The following is a 24,097-nucleotide window of genomic DNA, read 5'->3' on the forward strand; positions in this document are numbered from 1 at the left end:
TCTATAGAGAATGGTCTTATTATAGTCTCTTCTATAGAGGATGGTCTTATTATAGTCTCTTCTATAGAGAATGGTCTTATTATAGTCTCTTCTATAGAGGATGGTCTTATTATAGTCTATTCTATAGAGAATGGTCTTATAGCCTCTTCTATAGAGGATGGTCTTATTATAGTCTCTTCTATAGAGGATTGTTTTATTATAGCCTCTTCTATAGAGGATGGTCTTATTATAGTCTCTTCTATAGAGGATGGTCTTATTATAGCCTCTTCTATAGAGAATGGTCTTATTATAGTCTATTCTATAGAGAATGGTCTTATAGTCTCTTCTATAGAGGATGGTCTTATTATAGTCTCTTCTATAGAGGATGGTCTTATTATAGCCTCTTCTATAGAGAATGGTCTTATTATAGTCTCTTCTATAGAGAATGGTCTTATTATAGTCTCTTCTATAGATAATGGTCTTATTATAGCCTCTTCTATAGAGAATGGTCTTATTATAGTCTCTTCTATAGAGGATGGTCTTATAGCCTCTTCTATAGAGGATGGTCTTATTATAGCCTCTTCTATAGAGAATGGTCTTATAGCCTCTTCTATAGAGGATGGTCTTACAGTGCCTTCGGAAAGTATTCAGACCCCTTGACTTTTTCCACATTATGTTACGTTACAGCCATATTCTAAAGTTGATCAAATCGTTTTTTTTACCCTCATCAATCTACACACAATATCCATTCATGACAAAGCAAAAACAGGTTTTTAGAAATGTTTGCTAATTCATTAAAAATACAATTACTGAAATATTACATTTAGATAAGTATTGAGACCCTTTAATCACTACTTTGTTGAAGCACCTTTGGCAGCGATTACAGCCTAGAGTCTTCTTGGATATGACGCTACAAGCTTGGCACACCTGTATTTGGGGAGTTTCTCCCATTCTTCTCTGCAGATCCTCTCAAGCTCTGTCAGGTTGGATGGGGAACGTTGCTGCACAGCTATTTTCAGGTCTCTCCAGAGATGTTCGATCTAGTTCAAGTCCGGGCTCTGGCTGGGCCACTCAAGGACATTCAGAGACTTGTCCCGAAGCCACTCCTGTGTTGTCTTGGCTATGTGCTTAGGGTTGTTGTCCTGTTGGAAGGTGAACCTTCGTCCCAGTCTGAAGTCCTGAGCGCTCTGGAGCAGATTTCATCAAGGATCTCTCTGTACTTTGCTCCGTTCATCTTTCCCTCGATCCTGACTAGTCTCCCAGTCCCTGCCGCTGAAAAACATCCCCACAGCATGATTCTGCTACCACCATGCTTCACTGTAGGGATGGTGCCAGGTTTCCTCCAGATGAGACGCTTGGCATTCAGGCCAAAGAGTTCAATATTGGTTTCATCAGACCAGAGAATCTTGTTTCTCATGGTCTGAGAGTCTTTATGTGCCTTTTGGAAAACTCCAAGCGGGCTGTCATGTTCCTTTTACTGAGGAGTGTTTTCGTCTGGCCACTCTACCATAAAGGCCTGATTGGTGGAGTGCTGTAGAGATGGTTGTCCTTCTGGAAGGTTCTCCCATCTCTACACAGGAACTCTAGAGCTCTGTCAGAGTGACCATCGGGTTCTTGGTCACCTCCCTGACCAAGGCCCTTCTCCCCCGATTGCTCAGTTTGGCCGGGCGGCCAGCTCTAGGAAGAGTCTTGGTGGTTCCAAACTTCTTCCATTTAAGAATGATGGAGGCCACTGTATTCTTGGGGACCTTCAATGCTGCAGAAATGTTTTGGTACCCTTCCCCAGATCTGTGCCTCGACACAATCCTGTCTCGGAGCTCTACAGACAATTCCTTCAACCTCCTGGCTTGGTTTTTGCTCTGACATGCACTGTCAACTGTGGGACTTATATAGACAGGTGTTTGCCTTTCCAAATCATGTCCAATCAATTGAATTTACCACAGGTGGACTCCAATCAAGTTGTAGAAACATCTCAAGGATGATCAATGGAAACAGGATGCACCTGAACTCAATTTCGAGTCTCATAGCAAAGGATCTGAATACTTATGGAAATAAGGTATTTCTGTTTTTTAGGTTGAATAAATGTACAAACATATCTAAAAACATGTTTTCACTTTGTCATTATGGGTTATTGTGTGTAGATTGATGAGGATTTTCTGTTTATTTAATCGATTTTAGAATAAGGCAGTAACATAACAAAATGTGGAAAAGGTAAAGGGTTCTGAATACTTTTCCAAAGGCACTGTATAGCCTCTTCTATAGAGAATGGTCTTATTATAGTCTCTTCTATAGAGGATGGTCTTATTATAGTCTATTCTATAGAGAATGGTCTTATTATAGTCTATTCTATAGAGAATGGTCTTATAGCCTCTTCTATAGAGGATGGTCTTATTATAGCCTCTTCTATAGAGGATGGTCTTATTATAGTCTCTTCTATAGAGAATGGTCTTATAGCCTCTTCTATAGAGAATGGTCTTATTATAGTCTCTTCTATAGAGAATGGTTTTATTATAGTCTCTTCTATAGAGGATGGTCTTATTATAGCCTCTTCTATAGAGAATGGTCTTATAGCCTCTTCTATAGAGGATGGTCTTATTATAGTCTATTCTATAGAGAATGGTCTTATTATAGTCTCTTCTATAGAGGATGGTCTTATAGCCTCTTCTATAGAGAATGGTCTTATTATAGTCTCTTCTATAGAGGATGGTCTTATTATAGTCTCTTCTATAGAGAATGGTCTTATTATAGTCTCTTCTATAGAGAATGGTCTTATTATAGCCTCTTCTATAGAGCATGGTCTTATTATAGTCTCTTCTATAGAGGATGGTCTTATTATAGTCTCTTCTATAGAGAATGGTCTTATTATAGTCTCTTCTATAGAGGATGGTCTTATTATAGTCTCTTCTATAGAGAATGGTCTTATTATAGTCTCTTCTATAGAGAATGGTCTTATTATAGCCTCTTCTATAGAGCATGGTCTTATTATAGTCTATTCTATAGAGGATGGTCTTATTATAGTCTCTTCTATAGAGGATGGTCTTATTATAGTCTCTTCTATAGAGGATGGTCTTATTATAGTCTCTTCTATAGAGGATGGTCTTATTATAGTCTCTTCTATAGAGAATGGTCTTATTATAGTCTCTTCTATAGAGGATGGTCTTATAGCCTCTTCTATAGAGGATGGTCTTATTATAGCCTCTTCTATAGAGGATGGTCTTATTATAGTAATTATACGATGTACACACATAATATTAGATTATGATTTCAGTGTGTGATATGGGGGTTAGATACATGTTTATTTCCACATTATAAAGAAGCCATTGTTCCTAAAGATTAGAACTGAAATGTTGATCTGAGCCTTGCTGTAGGAAAATCACGTCAGTGTCCGACTTTTGGCTGTCGCAGACTTCACTCCTCCACAGTTTATAGTTTTATTTATTTGGGTGTATTTTTTTACCGTTATTTTACCAGGTACAGTTGGAAGTTTACATACACCTTAGCCAAAAACATTTAAACTCAGTTTTTCACAATTCCTGACATTTAATCCTAGTGAAAAGGCCTCCTTGTAGCTCAGTTGGTAGAGCATGGTGTTTGCAACGCCAGGGTTGTGGGTTTGATTCCCACGGGGGGCCAGTATGAAAATGTATGCACTCACTAACTGTAAGTCGCTTTGGATAAGAGCATCTGCTAAATGACTAAAATGTGAAAGGTCAGTTAGGATCACCACTTTATTTTAAGAATGTGAAATGTCAGAATAATAGTAGAGAGAATGATTTATTTCAGCTTTAATTCCTTTCATCACATTCCCAGTGGGTCAGAAGTTTACATTCACTCAATTAGTATTTGGTAGCATTGCCTTTAAATTGTTTAACTTGGGTCAAATGTTTCGGGTAGCCTTCCACAAGCTTCCCACAATAACTTGGGTGAATTTTGTCCCATTCCTCCTGACAGAGCTGGTGTAACTGAGTCAGGTTTAATAATAATAATACGCCATTTAGCAGACGCTTTTATCCAAAGCGACTTACAGTCATGCGTGCATATATATTTTTGTGTATGGGTGGTCCCGGGGATCGAACCCACTACCCTGGCGTTACAAGCGATGTGCTTGTAAGCTGAGCTACAGAGGACTTGACATACTTGACATTATGGAGTGTTTGTGTAGATCGATTACAAATCAATACAATTAAATCTATTTCAATCCCATTTTGTCATGCAACAAAATGTGAAAAAAGTTGAAGGGGGAGTTTCTATAGGCTACTTTCTGTCCCACTAACACTAACACTAAATAATATAAAAGGTGAAATATTAACTTTGTAAAGTGGTGTGATTGTGATAACGTACAGGAACTCAAGTCCTTTTGTTCACCCAACCTAGAATACCTCACAATCAAATGCCGACCGTATTACCTCCCAAGATAATTATCTTCGGTCATGGTCACAGCCGTGTATATTCCCCCTCAAGCCGTGAGCTGCATTGTGTTGTAGAATGAGGACTTGAACAGGCAGGTCAATACTGTATTGTTGCTGGTTAAATAGGAGAGAGCGGTTCTATTTGTGTGTGTGTGTGTGTGTGTGTGTGTGTGTGTGTGTGTGTGTGTGTGTGTGTGTGTGTGTGTGTGTGTGTGTGTGTGTGTGTGTGTGTGTGTGGAGTACAGTCAGAGTAGAATTTCTATGGGGTAGAGTACCATGATAAGTATTTATTTCTATGGAGTAGAGTACCATGATAAGTATTTATTTCTATGGGGTAGAGTACCATGATAAGTATTTCTTTCTATGGGGTAGAGTTCCATGATAAGTATTTATTTATATGGGGTAGAGTACCATGATAAGTATGTATTTCTATGGGGTAGAGTACCATGATAAGTATTTATTTCTATGGGGTAGAGTTCCATGATAAGTATTTATTTATATGGGGTAGAGTACCATGATAAGTATTTATTTCTATGGGGTAGAGTTCCATGATAAGTATTTATTTATATGGGGTAGAGTTCCATGATAAGTATTTATTTATATGGGGTAGAGTTCCATGATAAGTATTTATTTCTATGGGATAGAGTACCATGATGAGGCTCACCACACATTCACTGCTTAATCTGGTCTGGCCCCCTGTTCCAATCTATTTTCAATGTGCACAAAATATCTGTTTGTCTGAGTATAGGGTAGTTTTGTTCCTGACTGTATTGAGTTGAATTGGCCTGAAGGAGGCCCAAAAAGCGTCCAGTCCAAAGACAACCCAAATGTACATTATCTGCTGCACAAAATAGCATTTTTTTTGTCCCAGAATCGTGTGGTTCTGGAGGAAGTCCTGAAAGCAAGTTGTTTCTTAAGGCAAACAAACTCTATTATTGCTGTAATGCCTTCTCCACCCCAGGATTCAATGACTAATTGACCATCATCGGGCCCGCTGATTGATGTATCTGCCTTCACAAGACTAAGCCTTGCCAAATGAATTAGATGGTAAATGGTATGGATCGAATTGCTTGGCTCGAATTGGGAGGAAAAAGTTTTAAATGAATGTAACTTCTCTCTCTCTTTACCACAGTCTTTTCTACCCAATCCTTCAATGACTTTCCAGGTATGAGTCATCTCTAACATCTAACATCTGTTTCAACTAATATCTCTCTGTTGTTAGTCTGTTCTTTTCTCATTAACAGAAGGCAGAGAAGCGTAAGGAGACGTTGAGCAACACTAAAGTAGGACATTATAATTATTGATTCATTGATTATTGATTCGTTGTTGATTTGTTGTTGTTTGTCTTGTGTTCTCCTAAACAGGAAGCTGGCTAAGAAGCGTAAGGAGACGTTGAGCAGTGCTCGGCAGGAGATGACAGTGATGGTGAACTCCATGGACAGGAGTTATGCGGAGCAGGGGACAAACTGTGACGAGGCCTTGTCCTTCATGGACACACATAACCACACCCTCAACACTAGGAGCGAGTGCACCCTCACACTCAATGGGAGAAGTAAGTTGTACTGGAAAAATACATACCTTCAGACTTTGATTGGCCTTTTTTTTCCCCTTCTGAAATCAATAGTATTGATCAAATATCTTATCCCTATACTGTAGTATGCTTTGACTCCAGCCACTCAAGTCATAGACTGTTCTCTCTCTGCTACCGCACAACAAGCGGTACTGATGCACCAAGTCTGGAACCAACAGGACCCTGAACAGCTTCTACCCGCAAGTCATAAGACTGCTAAATAGTTAGTTAACACTAGAACCGCTATAGACCAACAGGCATTGACATTAGATTTTCTGAAATGTAAAAAATCAGCCCCCCCAAAAAATCTAAGTTCTGCTCCTTCCTTGACTTTTCCTAAATGTTTGTATTTTACATTGCTCATTTGTTAGAATGTTGAAGTCACATTCAGAAAAGTATTTAGAGCCTTTTTACCTGTATTTCTTTCACACCTATCCCCAAAGTAAAACCATTGAAATGATTGCATGTTGCATTTATATTTTTTGTTCAGTATAGTTATAATAAATAAAACAGTCCCATAACAGCTTCTTTTTACAAAGTGTAAATAGAAGCTGTTATGGGACTGTTTTATTTACCATAACTTTACTGACAATAACTATACTGAACAAAAAATATAAATGCAACATGCAATAATTTCAATGGTTTTACTGAGTTACAGATCATATAAGGAAGTCAGTCAATTTAAATAAATTCATTAGGGCCTAATCTATTGATTTCACATGAGTGGGCAGGGGCGCAGCCATGGGTGGTCCTGGGAGGGCATAGGCCCACCCACTTGGGCACCAGGTCCACCCACTGTGGAGCCAGGCCCAGCCAATCAGAATGAGTTTTACCCCACAAGAGGGCTTTATTACAGACCAAAATACTCCTCAGTTTCATCAGCTGTCCGGATGGCTGGTCTCAGACGATCCTGCAGGTGAAGAAGTCGGATGTGGAGGTCCTGGGCTGGCGTGGTTACACGTGGTCTGCGGTTGTGAGGCCGGTTGGACATACTGCCAAATTCTGTAAAATGACGTTGGAGGTGGCTTATAGTAGAGAAATTAACATTACATTAACTGGTAACAGCTCTTGTGGACATTCCTGCAGTCAGCATGCCAATTGCACGCACCCTCAAAACTTGATACATCTGTGGCATTGCGTTGTGTGACAAAACTGCACATTTTAGAGTGGCCTTTTATTGTCCCCGGCACAAGGTGCATCTATGTAATGATCATACTGTTTAATCAGCTTCTTGATATGCCACACCTGTCAGGTGGATGGATTATCTTGGCAAAGGAGAAATGCTCACTAACAGGGATGTAAACAAATTTGTGCAGAAAATTTGAGAGAAATAAGCATATGGCATATTTGTGCGTATGGAACATTTCTGGGATCTTTTATTTCAGCTCATGAAACATGGGACCAACACTTTACATGTTGAGTTTATATTTTTGTTCAGTATATTACTAATCAAATGCATTGTAAGGGAAATGAGAACATGCTACACGTTGCAGTAGTCCTTTAGAATAATTCAAAAACATATCCTTGACTCCAGCCAAGTTGATGATCGAATGCCCACTGAATGAATGACAAATAGATGGAATAGGCGATAATTGTGCAAGTTACTTCACAATCTAATTAAAAAATGAGGCCTAACTGAATGATGAGGGTGAAGAGGTTGATTTTACTTTAGAACAACAATAGTGTGATGATGAGTTTTTGTTAGAATAATGAAAAACATATTCTTGACTCTATCCAAGCGGGAAACAAACGGTGGCAGTCAGTCTGCACAGCCGGCCCATCGATACGACACCTAAACTACATTTATATTTTACATTTTAGTCATTTAGCAGACGCTCTTATCCAGAGCGACTTACAGTTAGTGAATACATATATATATTTTTTTTTCATACTGGTCCGCCGTTGGAATCGAACCCACAACCCTGGCGTTGCAAACGCCATGCTCTATCAACTGAGCTACATCCCTGCCGGCCATTCCCTCCCCTACCCTGGACGACGCTGGGCCAATTGTGCGCCGCCCCATGTGTCTCCCGGTCATGGAAATACCAATCACTGATGCATTTTGTTCATGTCTTATGATTGACTTGGGCAAATGAATGCGTTTTCTAACAAGTTGAATAGATTTAGTTGATTTCCTACTAAGTTCAATAAATGTTTGAATATTGTTGAATTTCGGTTTAATGTCTGGATTCCGTGATTCGGTCCGCAACGCCTATTTTATAGGGCCCTAGTCCATGAACTTGTCATAAATCAACATAGGATATGCCCCCCCCCCCCCACAGGACTCAATATATATATATATATATATATATATATATATATATATATATATATATATATATATATATATATATATATATATATATATATATATATATATATATATATATATATATATATATATATATATATATATATATCTTGGAAATGTAAGCAAGGTTTGAGCTTCTTCAGTCTGTGTCATAAAGTGGAGACTTTTCTGTCTCTTTCAGAGTGAGTGACACATTGACTTTATATAGTGTACCAAGAGTTGTTCCCTCGCTTAAGGCCATACCAGCCTGAATACCCCCGATCTCGTCCGATCTCGGAAGCTAAGCAGGGTCGGGCCTGGTTAGTACTTGGATGGGAGACCGCCTGGGAATACCAGGTGCTGTAAGCTTTTTGTCCCAGTAGAGCGTGCTCTTGTGTCATGGAGCAACTGCCTTTTATTTATCACCCTAATAATATCATGGATTGTTATTGGACTAAATGCAGTTTGTGTGTGCTGCCCTGCCCTGCCCTGATCAAATCAAATAATGGACATTGCGTTTCCCTCAAAATGTAGGCAGTACATGCAGCCTTTGTTTTTAGTCTAGGAGACTGTCAATGTCTGTAGTCCATTAGGGCACTATAAAATCCCTTCAATGTTTTGCCTGATTCCGTTAATTCCCAAGTTCCCTTTTCTCCGTTTAGATTTCCCCGTTGACCGTTTGTCCCTGTTTTGGCAGGTTTTCGCTCTCAAAAGTACACCTTTTTAATAGCAAAACAGCACAATTGGATGTTCTATGTCCACAACAATGTTTAAACCCTATCAGGTGACCATTTTTGAGGTCTGGGAAAAATGTAAGACATTTAGATTTTGGGGTGTAGTTACCCTTAAATGCAAGCGTGCACCAGGAAGAGACCTTTGTTTGGTTAAGCGGTGTTGCTGTAGAACAAATGGCCACTGGAGTGATGCAAATGATCACGGTATAATTCTGCCAGGCAGGCTACTTTGTAGTTAACATTTACTTGCGAAGGTTTTGGGGGAAAGCCATTCCTTCCCTACCAGAAGAAGGTTATCATTAGCATCATCGCTAACGGCTACACAAAGTGTAGACATACTCGCGCACCGCACACATGCACACAGACAGGGGCATTCCTGTGCCCTTTCAGAAAGTTCATGGAAATACCAATCACTGATGCATTTTGTTCATGTCTTATGATTGACTTGGGCAAATGAATGCGTTTTCTAACAAGTTGAATAGATTTAGTTGATTTCCTACTAAGTTCAATAAATGTTTGAATATTGTTGAATTTCGGCTCACTACAGTACTCCTTGGGGTCTGTAAAGTGAGGTCTCTTTGAGATAAGCCAAGATGGTGTCTTGGTATCTTTCCTCACTTCACCTCCTGTGTGCGTTCAGCTCTGCACCTCTGGTGGGCTGAACTACGCTCAGTGTGGTGAGTATTAGCGCGTTCAGAAAGAAGTGGGGGCGCCGATACACTGGGCACCTTCGTGACCGTGGTAATCGGGCCCTTCTTGAACGCAGCATGGGTCTGGGTCGTACTAACAGAGACCTTAGTCTGTGATAGTGCGCCATACCCAATTTGGTTATTATCAGCGCGTTCTGAGAGAAAACGGGGGCGCCGATACGTTGGTTACGCCCGTAACCGTAGTAATCAGGCCCTCCGTGACCGCAGCACGGGTCTGAACTGCACTGACTGAGGCGTTAGCCTGAGACAGCGCCGTCCCGAATAGCGGTCGCGTCATCATGCCATTATCTGGCTGAGACTGCAGCCTGCTATGTGAGACACTCACTACAGCACTCCTAGGAGTCTGTAAAGTGAGGTCTTTATAAGGTACACTTAATACCTTTTATATACCTGCCTTATGTGTGCATTCAGCAACGCACCATGGTGGGCTGAGCTGCACTCATAGTGGTAAGAGAGAGAGCGAGAGTGAGGAAGGTCGAACGCTCTCGGATGTATTATGGAAAAGGGGCTCTTTTTTGACAGTGTCAAGTAGAGCCAACTCTTTATTACACACATCAACAAAAAACATTCTCCTCCATACACTCAACGGTAGAGTGGGGGGGACAGTGGGCTCGGTCACAGCAGGCGCTGTGCCGTCTTCCGTTCTCTCCCCCTCGCCTGTCATAAACGGCGTCTCTTCTGGCCGCCCTTCGGGTGATGCCAGGATGACGCTTTAATGACCTCTCTCGCCGGCACCTCTGGCGCTGCAGGGGGGGGGACGAGGCCCGCTCCCTTGCTGCTGGAGGCCGCCGTCTGACGCCAAGCTGTAGCGAGAGTAACGGCCGCCCTTCCTCATATCCACTTCCGGGTTGGAGGGAATGGGGGGCAGCTTAATCTCCCGCTGTTTAGCAGCCCACTCAATGAGACCTGAGAATTCAGGCACAGAGAGGCTGTGGCGTCATCATCCAGGGATGTAATGACCTCACAATTTCCCGAAGGAAAAGGGGTGTTAAACATCTGGGTCAGTGTAATGAATTGTTCCAATAGAATATTCATTTCTTCCCCAATAGCCCTGTCATCTCCTGAGTCAGCGCCTTCAGATGATGCCTCAGAAGCTGAGACTAACACTGATAGCACATCCTCAAGAGGAATATCCTCCCTAAAAATGCCCAACGCTGCTTCCACTCCTTCAAAAAGGAGGGCGCAGCTGGCGCATAGTGGGGGATTAATGAAGCTGTCCCTGGCGTGCTGTGTCCCTCAACCCACGAAACATATGTCGGGGGGGTCGACAGCCGCCAAGGGGAACAGCGACATTGAGCTCTGAAAAGAGCTTTTGTTAAATACTTACCCTATGGATAAGCTTGGTGTGCTCATTGTAGGACGACGTCGATGATCTGGAAAATCGACGGCGTTTTCTTCGTCCTGAGTCTTCTCTTCGTCTCTTCTTGGCTTCTTCAGTCTAGTCCAGTCGCTGAAGAAAAAGGGAGGCTGATTGAGGGGAGGCACCCCCTCTTATAGGGACACCTGTACTCCTATTGGCTGTAGGTGTGTGCATAATTTTGTCTCAGGCTGCTGCTGCCTTAGGGCAGAGGGTAAACCACTAGGAGCAGAGCTCCCCTATGTAGTTGGCTTATATGTTTGACTTGGTGGAGTGGAGCAGAGAGGGGGATGGGAGCAGAGAAGGGGATGGGAGGCTGATCATTGATTGGCTGTAGTGTAGGGTGTGTCATACAATGTATCAAAATTCCAACTGCTAGCTCAAAATCTCACTCAAATGTACCACTAATATGAAAATGTTCCACAGATTGTCTTGCAGAATACTATGCACTGACAAAACATTTAGTGTTACAAATCAAAGCTTAACATTAAAATATGTGATTTCAAATGACTAAATAAAATTCAGACAGGCCTGTAATGTGCTCTCTAACACAAACATAAACTGTGTTGTTGTCAACCTTTTCACAGATCTAGGATCAGGTGACCTCCACAGAATGTTAACATTAGCCACAAATATCTGACTTCTGCAGAGTGCACAACCAACAGTTTCACAGGTCAACACGTCTCTGCCCAGGGTTGCCATGTATGCTTTTTTGGGGTTTATTGAGGTACTTTGGAAACTTTGCTGCAGGTGAAAGGTTTTGGTCGCTGGGTGCAAGGTTTTATACTACTTCTATATTGCAACTTTACCAACATGGCATTTTAAAACATTTATTAATTTCCCTGTAATCTGCTGAAATTGTGCTAGTTTTCAGGCTTTGAAGGCAGGTTTGAGTGACTTCTTAGAAATTAGCAATTGACCTGGCAAGCCTGTCTCTGCCTTGAGCACAATCACCAGTAAAGTAGCTGGGCAGCACCTTTTGAAGGAAGAGGAGGATGGTTGCTGACGTTTACATTCATGCAAGAAGGTAAGCTATTAACTAAACTGCTAACCAATATTTTAGCTAAAATTGTATTTGTATTTGGTGTATTGGCAAGCAATGCATGTTCCCGTTGTCTTTATTTTGAATTAATTAATGTTAGCTCCCAAATGTCTTTCGGTGGAATCCAACATGCATTGACAATGTTGTGTCAGATATACTGCGTCATGACATTGAAATTGGTAGGCTTATCCAAACAATTCATAAATGTGCAATTGTTACTTTGCATGTTTCTACCTTATACTTATTTACTGCTTGCTAAGGGTTAGCGTGCTAGCTAAGGGTTAGCGTGCTAGCTAAGGGTTAGCGTGCTAGCTAAGGGTTAGCGTGCTAGCTAAGGGTTAGCGTGCTAGCGATGCTAACGATGCTAGCTATGTTGGCAAGCTAGCTAATAAGTTTAGCATAATTGGTAAACATGTCTTTGATTCAGAATACATCAATACACTGTGGTTAACCCAATGTTACATGCATTGGAAAATAAAATTGCTAGTGTAACTTGAATTGGTTTACAAGCTAGCTAGAAAAGCCAGTTCCTTTTCATCTGTTTTGTCAAGCTATAAGCCTGCATGTGTGCTAAAATATTTAATTAAATCCCCTCATTAAATTAATATATTTAAGTTGCATCAGTTTTTTATAGCCCTTTCTTACCCAAATACCATTTTTTCCGTTGGAATAATTTGGATGAAAATAAGAAATATGTGAAAGAAAATAAGAAATAAGTGACCAGATTTTGTTATTGAAAACCCTGGACATTCACTTCTTTAAAAAATAAATATATATACAGACATTGCCAGATTCTTTAACCAAATCCCTATTTCCTACACTAATTTTTTAAGATGGAAAACAAAATGGAAGATAAGAGTCCAGGAACCTACAAAGCAACCATTCGAGACACCCTTCCTCCAAACCTGCCCACATCAGTCTGACAGCTGATTATTACATAATGCGGAGCTGTAGTAAACTGGGACATGCCGGGCATATCCAACTCGGCACTAAGGGTGGAGGGGGGTGCACAGACGCAGGGTGGCCGCTAGGTGGGTGACTCAAAGCGGTGTGCTCGTCATGCTTCGACATGTCAAGGGAGGTTAGTAATCTGGCTTCAGCCCTACACCGGCGTCAACAGCCGGAGCAATGCTAGCCCTGACATGTCTTTCCGAGCCTATTTAAATCCCGGGGAGACGGGGAAGTGGTTCCTACTGCTAGCCCTACACCGGCGTCAACAGCCGGAGCAATGCTAGCCCTGACATGTCTTTCCGAGCCTATTTAAATCCCGGGGAGACGGGGAAGTGGTTCCTACTGCTAGCCCTACACCGGCGTCAACAGCCGGAGCAATGCTAGCCCTGACATGTCTTTCCGAGCCTATTTAAATCCCGGGGAGACGGGGAAGTGGTTCCTACTGCTAGCCCTACACCGGCGTCAACAGCCGGAGCAATGCTAGCCCTGACATGTCTTTCCGAGCCTATTTAAATCCCGGGGAGACGGGGAAGTGGTTCCTACTGCTAGCCCTACACCGGCGTCAACAGCCGGAGCAATGCTAGCCCTGACATGTCTTTCCGAGCCTATTTAAATCCCGGGGAGACGGGGAAGTGGTTCCTACTGCTAGCATCCGAGCTGAAGCACTTTATGTACAGAATATGAAGGGTGTATTATAGAGATGTGTGTGTGTGTGTATATAAGGGACGTCTACTCTTTAGTACTTCTATTTATTTAGATAGGTAAGCTTGTTTCTGTCTTCCAAAGCTTGTCTTGACGTGTATGTAATTGTATACTTTTATAAGGCATTGCATGTTAACTTTGACATTTTAAATGTATTTTTTGCTCTACTCTTCAACAGGTGAAAGACAGAAAAGTCGGCTTTGGTACCCTCCGGAAATCACGTGTCTAGACTCGCGCTCTCCTATGCACCTGCTGAGGCAAAGAGGGAGCTGAGAGTTTTGATGCTAGGGGAGAGTGGTCTGTCTGTAAGGAGCGCCGCAGAAATTCTTTTTTCACCCGAGTTTTAAAGGAAAAGTCTTGGAATAGACAGAAAGGAATGGATTTCACGGTATCCCACCTCGGCTCTGTATTGATTATTCTCATTGCAGGTGTAGCCCATGGCCTGGAGATCACATCCCAGGGGCCCACGTCCATAGAGAAGGCCAGCAGTGAGAGCGTCAAGCTGGACTGCCAGTTCTCTCTGGCCCCCGAGGACTCTGGCCCCCTGGACATTGAATGGAGCCTGCTGGCCTCCGACAACCAGAAAGAGGATAAAGTGGTGATCCTGTACTCTGGGGACAGGGCCTATGAGGACTACTACCCTGCAGTGAAGGGGCGGGCCCACTTCAACTCAGCCGACCCTAAGAATGGCGACGCCTCCATCAACCTAACGGGTCTAAAGTCTAGTGACACTGGGACCTATCAGTGCAAGGTGAAGAAGGCCCCGGGCATCCGCAGCAGGAAGATGCTGCTGACCGTCATGGTGAGGCCTTCCAAGCCCAGATGCTATGCCGAGGGCCCCACCCAGGAGGGTAAGGACGTGGTCCTGAGGTGTATGTCCAGTGAAGGTACCAACCCCCTGCAGTACACCTGGGAGAAGACCAGCGACAACAAACTGCTGCCTGCCTCCGCCGTGCTAGACCCTGTGGGAGGCACCATGAACGTAAGGAACGCGTCCACCAGCTCCTCGGGAACCTACCGCTGCACAGCTAAGAACCGAGTGGGCATGGAGGAGTGTATTCTACAGCTTGGCATCACTCCCCCCCCCAACACTGCTGGTATCATAGCTGGAGCCATCATCGCTGTTCTGCTGGCCCTCATCATCATCGCCATCATCCTCTTCTGCTGCTGCCGCGCCCGCAACAGGAAGAAGTATGAGAAGGAGATCTCCTACGAGATCAGAGAGGACGTCCCCCCTCCGAAGAGCCGCGTGTCGACAGCCCGCTCCTTCACCAGCGTGGGCAGCCAGCGCTCCTCCCTGGGCTCCATGTCCCCCTCCAACCTGCACGAGTATGCCCTCAAGCCCCAGTACGACAAGATCCCCTCCGTGGAGGAGTACGAGAGGCCCCCCAGCCACGCACCCCTGCCCCCGCCCGTCGCCAGCAAGATGGCCGGCCCCAACCTCAGCCGCATGGGCGCCATCGCCGTCATGATCCCCGCCCAGAACAGGGACGGCTCCATCGTGTAGTGGAAAGAAACAGAGAAAGTCTTTGTTGCCTGTACCCTGCTGATATAGAAACCACACGTCTTTGGCTCAACTTTAGTTAATCAAGTTATTGTTTGCGTGAAGCAGACAGATGAAAACCGTTAAGACCCTCAATGGACATTATATCCCAGACTTTTCAGTTTCCATAATATTTTCTAGTCTCATATTTTAATTAAGTTAAATATTTGATGTTGTGAATTTCCAATTGCAGTATATCTTAGTTTACTCCTAGAATAGTGGATATTAGTTCATTTCTAAGGAAGGAATAGTTACTCTTCATGTGTTGTTAGCAGCCAAACTACTGGTATAGAAGTTGTGTAGGTGTTGCCTCTGGATTCTTCTCCACATAGTTAGATTTACACTAGTTTCACTATTGGTTGTCGCTTTCATCAACTAAGTACTACATACAGTAGATGCTCTCAAAAAAATATAAAGGCTTTTGTCTTGGTTCTGTTGTTTTTCCTGTTGATATACTGTTTTACCTACTTTAGTTGAATGAACTGATTGTCACTCTAGAAAAGAGCATCTGCTAAACTAGAATACAAATGCACTGTCATTTACTTATTTTAAACATAAATGGTGAGCTATGATTGGCTAGCAGGTCCCCTTGGTTTTGAAGACATGTCACACAGCTTTGGGGAGAATTGTCAGGGGGTCTATCTGTCTGTGAGGAAGTCTGAGTCATAGAGAGAGATTGGTGTTTATCTTAGTTAGAATGTTAGAACATTCAGTCACCTCTTGACTTCCACTCTGACTCACTGGGGTTCAAATGGACCTCTGGAATGTCAAACTAGTCTGGGACTCCTTCCTCTCTGTTGTTCATCAGGGAGACAGTTATCTCAGACTGAGAGGCTGCATTGATGCTTTAGTTTATAGGGTGTTGAGTGTTTAACTGGTCCACATTGATTGCTGGAGAATATGTTTACAGTCTGTGTAATCTGCTTTTATGATAAGGAACTGATGCCTTCGTGGCAGTGATCAATCACAATAGCCTCCTGTCAGCTAGAGAAGTATATGGGATGGAGTCATATATTTCTACTCAGTACAGTGATCATGTGTCTTATCAGTTGCCTGTCTAAAATGGGACCCAGAATACTCTTATTGAGTTGTCTGGATCAGTATGGGATGAGGTGTATCAACTAGACTGGGACAGAACTGGCTGGATCAGTATATGGAGAGTAACGACTAGACTGGGACAGAACTGCCTGGATCAGTATATGGAGAGAGGGTATCGACTAGACTGGGACAGAACTGTCTGGATCAGTATATGGAGGGAGGGTATCAACTAGACTGGGACAGAACTGGCTGGATCAGTATGGGATGAGGTGTATCGACTAGACTGGGACAGAACTGCCTGGATCAGTATGGGATGAGGTGTATCGACTAGACTGGGACAGAACTGCCTGGATCAGTATATGGAGAGAGGGTATCGACTAGACTGAGACAGAACTGCCTGGATCAGTATGGGATGAGGTGTATCAACTAGACTGGGACAGAACTGCCTGGATCAGTATATGGAGGAAGGGTATCGACTAGACTGGGACAGAACTGTCTGGATCAGTATGGGATGAGGTGTATCGACTAGACTGGGACAGAACTGCCTGGATCAGTATGGGATGAGGTGTATCGACTAGACTGGGACAGAACTGGCTGGATCAGTATATGGAGAGAGGGTATCGACTAGACTGAGACAGAACTGCCTGGATCAGTATATGGAGAGTATCAACTAGACTGGGACAGAACTATTGATGGTGCGGTCTTATCCTGAGACATTCCCAGACTTCTACTCTTGACCTCTGGCAGCACCCCTGTTACGCTCTCTCTCCTCTTGACCTCTGGCAGCACCCCTGTTACGCTCTCTCTCCTCTTGACCTCTGGCAGCACCCCTGTTACGCTCTCTCTCCTCTTGACCTCTGGCAGCACCCCTGTTACGCTCTCTCTCCTCTTGACCTCTGGCAGCACCCCTGTTACGCTCTCTCTCCTTTTGACCTCTGGCAGCACCCCTGTTACGCTCTCTCTCCTCTTGACCTCTGGCAGCACCCCTGTTACGCTCTCTCTCCTCTTGACCTCTGGCAGCACCCCTGTTACGCTCTCTCTCCTCTTGACCTCTGGCAGCACCCCTGTTACGCTCTCTCTCCTCTTGACCTCTGGCAGCACCCCTGTTACGCTCTCTCTCCTCTTGACCTCTGGCAGCACCCCTGTTACGCTCTCTCTCCTCTTGACCTCTGGCAGCACCCCTGTTACGCTCTCTCTCCTCTTGACCTCTGGCAGCACCCCTGTTACGCTCTCTCTCCTTTTGACCTCTGGCAGCACCCCTGTTACGCTCTCTCTCCTCTTGACCTCTGGCAGCACCCCTGTTACGCTCTCTCTCCTCTTGACCTCTGGCAGCACCCCTGTTACGCTCTCTCTCCTTTTGACCTCTGGCAGCACCCCTGTTACGCTCTCTCTCCTCTTGACCTCTGGCAGCACCCCTGTTACGCTCTCTCTCCTCTTGACCTCTGGCAGCACCCCTGTTACGCTCTCTCTCCTCTTGACCTCTGGCAGCACCCCTGTTACGCTCTCTCTCCTCTTGACCTCTTGCAGCACCCCTGTTACGCTCTCTCTCCTCTTGACCTCTGGCAGCACCCCTGTTACGCTCTCTCTCCTCTTGACCTCTGGCAGCACCCCTGTTACGCTCTCTCTCCTCTTGACCTCTGGCAGCACCCCTGTTACGCTCTCTCTCCTCTTGACCTCTGGCAGCACCCCTGTTACGCTCTCTCTCCTCTTGACCTCTGGCAGCACCCCTGTTACGCTCTCTCTCCTCTTGACCTCTGGCAGCACCCCTGTTACGCTCTCTCTCCTCTTGACCTCTGGCAGCACCCCTGTTACGCTCTCTCTCCTCTTGACCTCTGGCAGCACCCCTGTTACGCTCTCTCTCCTCTTGACCTCTGGCAGCACCCCTGTTACGCTCTCTCTCCTCTTGACCTCTGGCAGCACCCCTGTTACGCTCTCTCTCCTCTTGACCTCTGGCAGCACCCCTGTTACGCTCTCTCTCCTCTTGACCTCTGGCAGCACCCCTGTTACGCTCTCTCTCCTCTTGACCTCTGGCAGCACCCCTGTTACGCTCTCTCTCCTCTTGACCTCTGGCAGCACCCCTGTTACGCTCTCTCTCCTCTTGACCTCTGGCAGCACCCCTGTTACGCTCTCTCTCCTCTTGTGTGTTATGCTGTGGTGTTGACCTCTGACCCCTGTGCTGTCTATTGTCAGGTGATATTCTACCTGGGGCAGTACATCATGAAGAAGCAGCTTTATGACATGAAGCAGCAACACCTAGTGCACTGTGCTGACGACCCACTGGGGGCTGTACTGGGAGTGGACAGCTTCTCTGTTAAAGAGCCACGGTGAGGGGACACACTGCAGGGAGTGGACAGCTTCTCCATCAAAGAGCCACACACAGACACTCTCACAATAACACACACACAGACACTCTCACAATAACACACACACAGACACTCTCACAATAACACACACACAGACACTCTCACAATAACACACAGACAGACACTCTCACAATAACACACACACAGACACTCTCACAATAACACACACACAGACACTCTCACAATAACACACAAACAGACACTCTCACAATAACACACACACAGACACTCTCACAATAACACACACACAGACACTCTCACAATAACACACACACAGACACTCTCACAATAACACACACACAGACACTCTCACAATAACACACACACAGACACTCTCACAATAACACACACACAGACACTCTCACAATAACACACAAACAGACACTCTCACAATAACACACACACAGACACTCTCACAATAACACACACACAGACACTCTCACAATAACACACACACAGACACTCTCACAATAACACACACACAGACACTCTCACAATAACACACACACAGACACTCTCACAATAACACACACACAGACACTCTCACAATAACACACACACAGACACTCTCACAATAACACACACACACAGACACTCTCACAATAACACACACACAGACACTCTCACAATAACACACACACAGACACTCTCACAATAACACACACACACAGACACTCTCACAATAACACACACACAGACACTCTCACAATAACACACACACAGACACTCTCACAATAACACACACACAGACACTCTCACAATAACACACACACAGACACTCTCACAATAACACACACACAGACACTCTCACAATAACACACACACAGACACTCTCACAATAACACACACACAGACACTCTCACAATAACACACACACAGACACTCTCACAATAACACACACACACAGACACTCTCACAATAACACACACACAGACACTCTCACAATAACACACAAACAGACACTCTCACAATAACACACACACAGACACTCTCACAATAACACACACACAGACACTCTCACAATAACACACACACAGACACTCTCACAATAACACACACACAGACACTCTCACAATAACACACACACAGACCCACTCTCACAATAACACACACACAGACACTCTCACAATAACACACACACAGACACTCTCACAATAACACACACACAGACACTCTCACAATAACACACAAACAGACACTCTCACAATAACACACACACAGACACTCCACAATAACACACACACAGACACTCTCACAATAACACACACACAGACACTCTCACAATAACACACACACAGACACTCTCACAATAACACACACACAGACACTCTCACAATAACACACACACAGACACTCTCACAATAACACACACACAGACACTCTCACAATAACACACACACACAGACACTCTCACAATAACACACACACAGACACTCTCACAATAACACACACACAGACACTCTCACAATAACACACACACAGACACTCTCACAATAACACACACACAGACACTCTCACAATAACACACACACAGACACTCTCACAATAACACACACACAGACACTCTCACAATAACACACACACACAGACACTCTCACAATAACACACACACACAGACACTCTCACAATAACACACACACACAGACACTCTCACAATAACACACACACAGACACTCTCACAATAACACACACACAGACACTCTCACAATAACACACACACACAGACACTCTCACAATAACACACACACAGACACTCTCACAATAACACACACACAGACACTCTCACAATAACACACACACTGGGTTACTGATACAGGGCTGGGTTACTGATACAGGGCTGGGTTACTGATACAGGGCTGGGTTACTGATACAGGGCTGGTTTACTGATACAGGGCTGGGTTACTGATACAGGGCTGGGGTACTGATACAGGGCTGGGTTACTGATACAGGGCTGGGTTACTGATACAGGGCTGGGTTACTGATACAGGGCTGGGTTACTGATACAGGGCTGGGTTACTGATACAGGGCTGGTTTACTGATACAGGGCTGGTTTACTGATACAGGGCTGGGTTACTGATACAGGGCTGGGTTACTGATACAGGGCTGGGTTACTGATACAGGGCTGGGTTACTGATACAGGGCTGGGCTGGGTTACTGATACAGGGCTGGGTTACTGATACAGGGCTGGGTTACTGATACAGGGCTGGGTTACTGATACAGGGCTGGGTTACTGATACAGGGCTGGTTTACTGATACAGGGCTGGGTTACTGATACAGGGCTGGGTTACTGATACAGGGCTGGGTTACTGATACAGGGCTGGGTTACTGATACAGGGCTGGGTTACTGATACAGGGCTGGGTTACTGATACAGGGCTGGGTTACTGATACAGGGCTGGGTTACTGATACAGGGCTGGGTTACTGATACAGGGCTGGGTTACTGATACAGGGCTGGGTTACTGATACAGGGCTGGGCTGGGTTACTGATACAGGGCTGGGTTACTGATACAGGGCTGGGTTACTGATACAGGGCTGGGCTGGGTTACTGATACAGGGCTGGGTTACTGATACAGGGCTGGGTTACTGATACAGGGCTGGGTTACTGATACAGGGCTGGGCTGGGTTACTGATACAGGGCTGGGTTACTGATACAGGGCTGGGTTACTGATACAGGGCTGGGTTACTGATACAGGGCTGGGGTACTGATACAGGGCTGGGTTACTGATACAGGGCTGGGTTACTGATACAGGGCTGGGTTACTGATACAGGGCTGGGTTACTGATACAGGGCTGGGCTGGGTTACTGATACATGGCTGGTTTACTGATACAGGGCTGGGTTACTGATACAGGGCTGGGTTACTGATACAGGGCTGGGTTACTGATACAGGGATGGGTTACTGATACAGGGCTGGGTTACTGATACAGGGCTGGTTTACTGATACAGGGCTGGGTTACTGATACAGGGCTGGGTTACTGATACAGGGCTGGGTTACTGATACAGGGATGGGTTACTGATACAGGGCTGGGTTACTGATACAGGGCTGGGTTACTGATACAGGGCTGGTTTACTGATACAGGGCTGGGTTACTGATACAGGGCTGGGTTACTGATACAGGGCTGGGTTACTGATACAGGGCTGGGTTACTGATACAGGGCTGGGTTACTGATACAGGGCTGGGCTGGGTTACTGATACAGGGCTGGGTTACTGATACAGGGCTGGGTTACTGATACAGGGCTGGGCTGGGTTACTGATACAGGGCTGGTTTACTGATACAGGGCTGGGTTACTGATACAGGGCTGGGTTACTGATACAGGGATGGGTTACTGATACAGGGCTGGGTTACTGATACAGGGCTGGGTTACTGATACAGGGCTGGTTTACTGATACAGGGCTGGGTTACTGATACAGGGCTGGGTTACTGATACAGGGCTGGTTTACTGATACAGGGCTGGGTTACTGATACAGGGCTGGGTTACTGATACAGGGCTGGGTTACTGATACAGGGATGGGTTACTGATACAGGGCTGGGTTACTGATACAGGGCTGGGTTACTGATACAGGGCTGGTTTACTGATACAGGGCTGGGTTACTGATACAGGGCTGGGTTACTGATACAGGGCTGGGTTACTGATACAGGGCTGGGTTACTGATACAGGGCTGGGTTACTGATACAGGGCTGGGCTGGGTTACTGATACAGGGCTGGGTTACTGATACAGGGCTGGGTTACTGATACAGGGCTGGGCTGGGTTACTGATACAGGGCTGGTTTACTGATACAGGGCTGGGTTACTGATACAGGGCTGGGTTACTGATACAGGGATGGGTTACTGATACAGGGCTGGGTTACTGATACAGGGCTGGGTTACTGATACAGGGCTGGTTTACTGATACAGGGCTGGGTTACTGATACAGGGCTGGGTTACTGATACAGGGCTGGGTTACTGATACAGGGCTGGGTTACTGATACAGGGCTGGTTTACTGATACAGGGCTGGGTTACTGATACAGGGCTGGGTTACTGATACAGGGCTGGGTTACTGATACAGGGCTGGGTTACTGATACAGGGCTGGGTTACTGATACAGGGCTGGGTTACTGATACAGGGCTGGGTTACTGATACAGGGCTGGGTTACTGATACAGGGCTGGGTTACTGATACAGGGCTGGGCTGGGTTACTGATACAGGGCTGGGTTACTGATACAGGGCTGCTGATACAGGGCTGGGCTGGGTTACTGATACAGGGCTGGGTTACTGATACAGGGCTGGGTTACTGATACAGGGCTGGGTTACTGATACAGGGCTGGGTTACTGATACAGGGCTGGGCTGGGTTACTGATACAGGGCTGGGTTACTGATACAGGGCTGGTTTACTGATACAGGGCTGGGTTACTGATACAGGGCTGGGTTACTGATACAGGGCTGGGTTACTGATACAGGGCTGGGTTACTGATACAGGGCTGGGTTACTGATACAGGGCTGGGTTACTGATACAGGGCTGGGTTACTGATACAGGGCTGGCCTGGGTTACTGATACAGGGCTGGGTTACTGATACAGGGCTGCTGATACAGGGCTGGTTTACTGATACAGGGCTGGTTTACTGATACAGGGCTGGTTTACTGATACAGGGCTGGGTTACTGATACAGGGCTGGGTTACTGATACAGGGCTGGGCTGGGTTACTGATATAGGGCTGGGCTGGGTTACTGATACAGGGCTGGTTTACTGATACAGGGCTGGGTTACTGATACAGGGCTGGGCTGGGTTACTGATACAGGGCTGGGTTACTGATACAGGGCTGGGTTACTGATACAGGGCCGGGTTACTGATACAGGGCTGGGTTACTGATACAGGGCTGGGTTACTGATACAGGGCTGGGTTACTGATACAGGGCTGGGTTACTGATACAGGGCTGGTTTACTGATACAGGGCTGGTTTACTGATACAGGGCTGGTTTACTGATACAGGGCTGGGTTACTGATACAGGGCTGGGTTACTGATACAGGGCTGGGTTACTGATACAGGGCTGGGTTACTGATACAGGGCTGGGCTGGGTTACTGATACAGGGCTGGGTTACTGATACAGGGCTGGGTTACTGATACAGGGCTGGGTTACTGATACAGGGCTGGGTTACTGATACAGGGCTGGTTTACTGATACAGGGCTGGTTTACTGATACAGGGCTGGGTTACTGATACAGGGCTGGGTTACTGATACAGGGCTGGGTTACTGATACAGGGCTGGTTTACTGATACAGGGCTGGTTTACTGATACAGGGCTGGTTTACTGATACAGGGCTGGGTTACTGATACAGGGCTGGGTTACTGATACAGGGCTGGGCTGGGTTACTGATACAGGGCTGGGTTACTGATACAGGGCTGGGTTACTGATACAGGGCTGGGCTGGGTTACT

General features: G+C 45.3%; 1 protein-coding gene across 1 annotated transcript; it reads left to right on the forward strand.

Moving 5' to 3' along the window:
- The first annotated feature begins 13,928 nt into the window (after positions 1-13,928).
- LOC311114814 (coxsackievirus and adenovirus receptor homolog) lies at positions 13,929-15,609 on the forward strand. The gene has a single exon (XM_084190050.1). It carries the CDS (start codon positions 14,121-14,123, stop codon positions 15,249-15,251), a length of 1,131 nt encoding a protein of 376 aa, XP_084046176.1. The 5' UTR covers positions 13,929-14,120; the 3' UTR covers positions 15,252-15,609.
- Positions 15,610-24,097: the final 8,488 nt, after the last annotated feature.

The sequence above is a fragment of the Coregonus lavaretus genome (genome assembly GCF_964263955.1).
Source record: "Coregonus lavaretus genome assembly, contig: HAP1_SCAFFOLD_5996, whole genome shotgun sequence".
In the NCBI taxonomy this organism is placed as follows: Eukaryota; Metazoa; Chordata; class Actinopteri; order Salmoniformes; family Salmonidae; genus Coregonus; species Coregonus lavaretus.

What these genes read in the sequence shown, in the direction of transcription:
- LOC311114814 (XM_084190050.1), top strand. Translation starts at nt 14,121, where the DNA reads ATGGATTTCACGGTATCCCACCTCGGCTCTGTATTGATTATTCTCATT.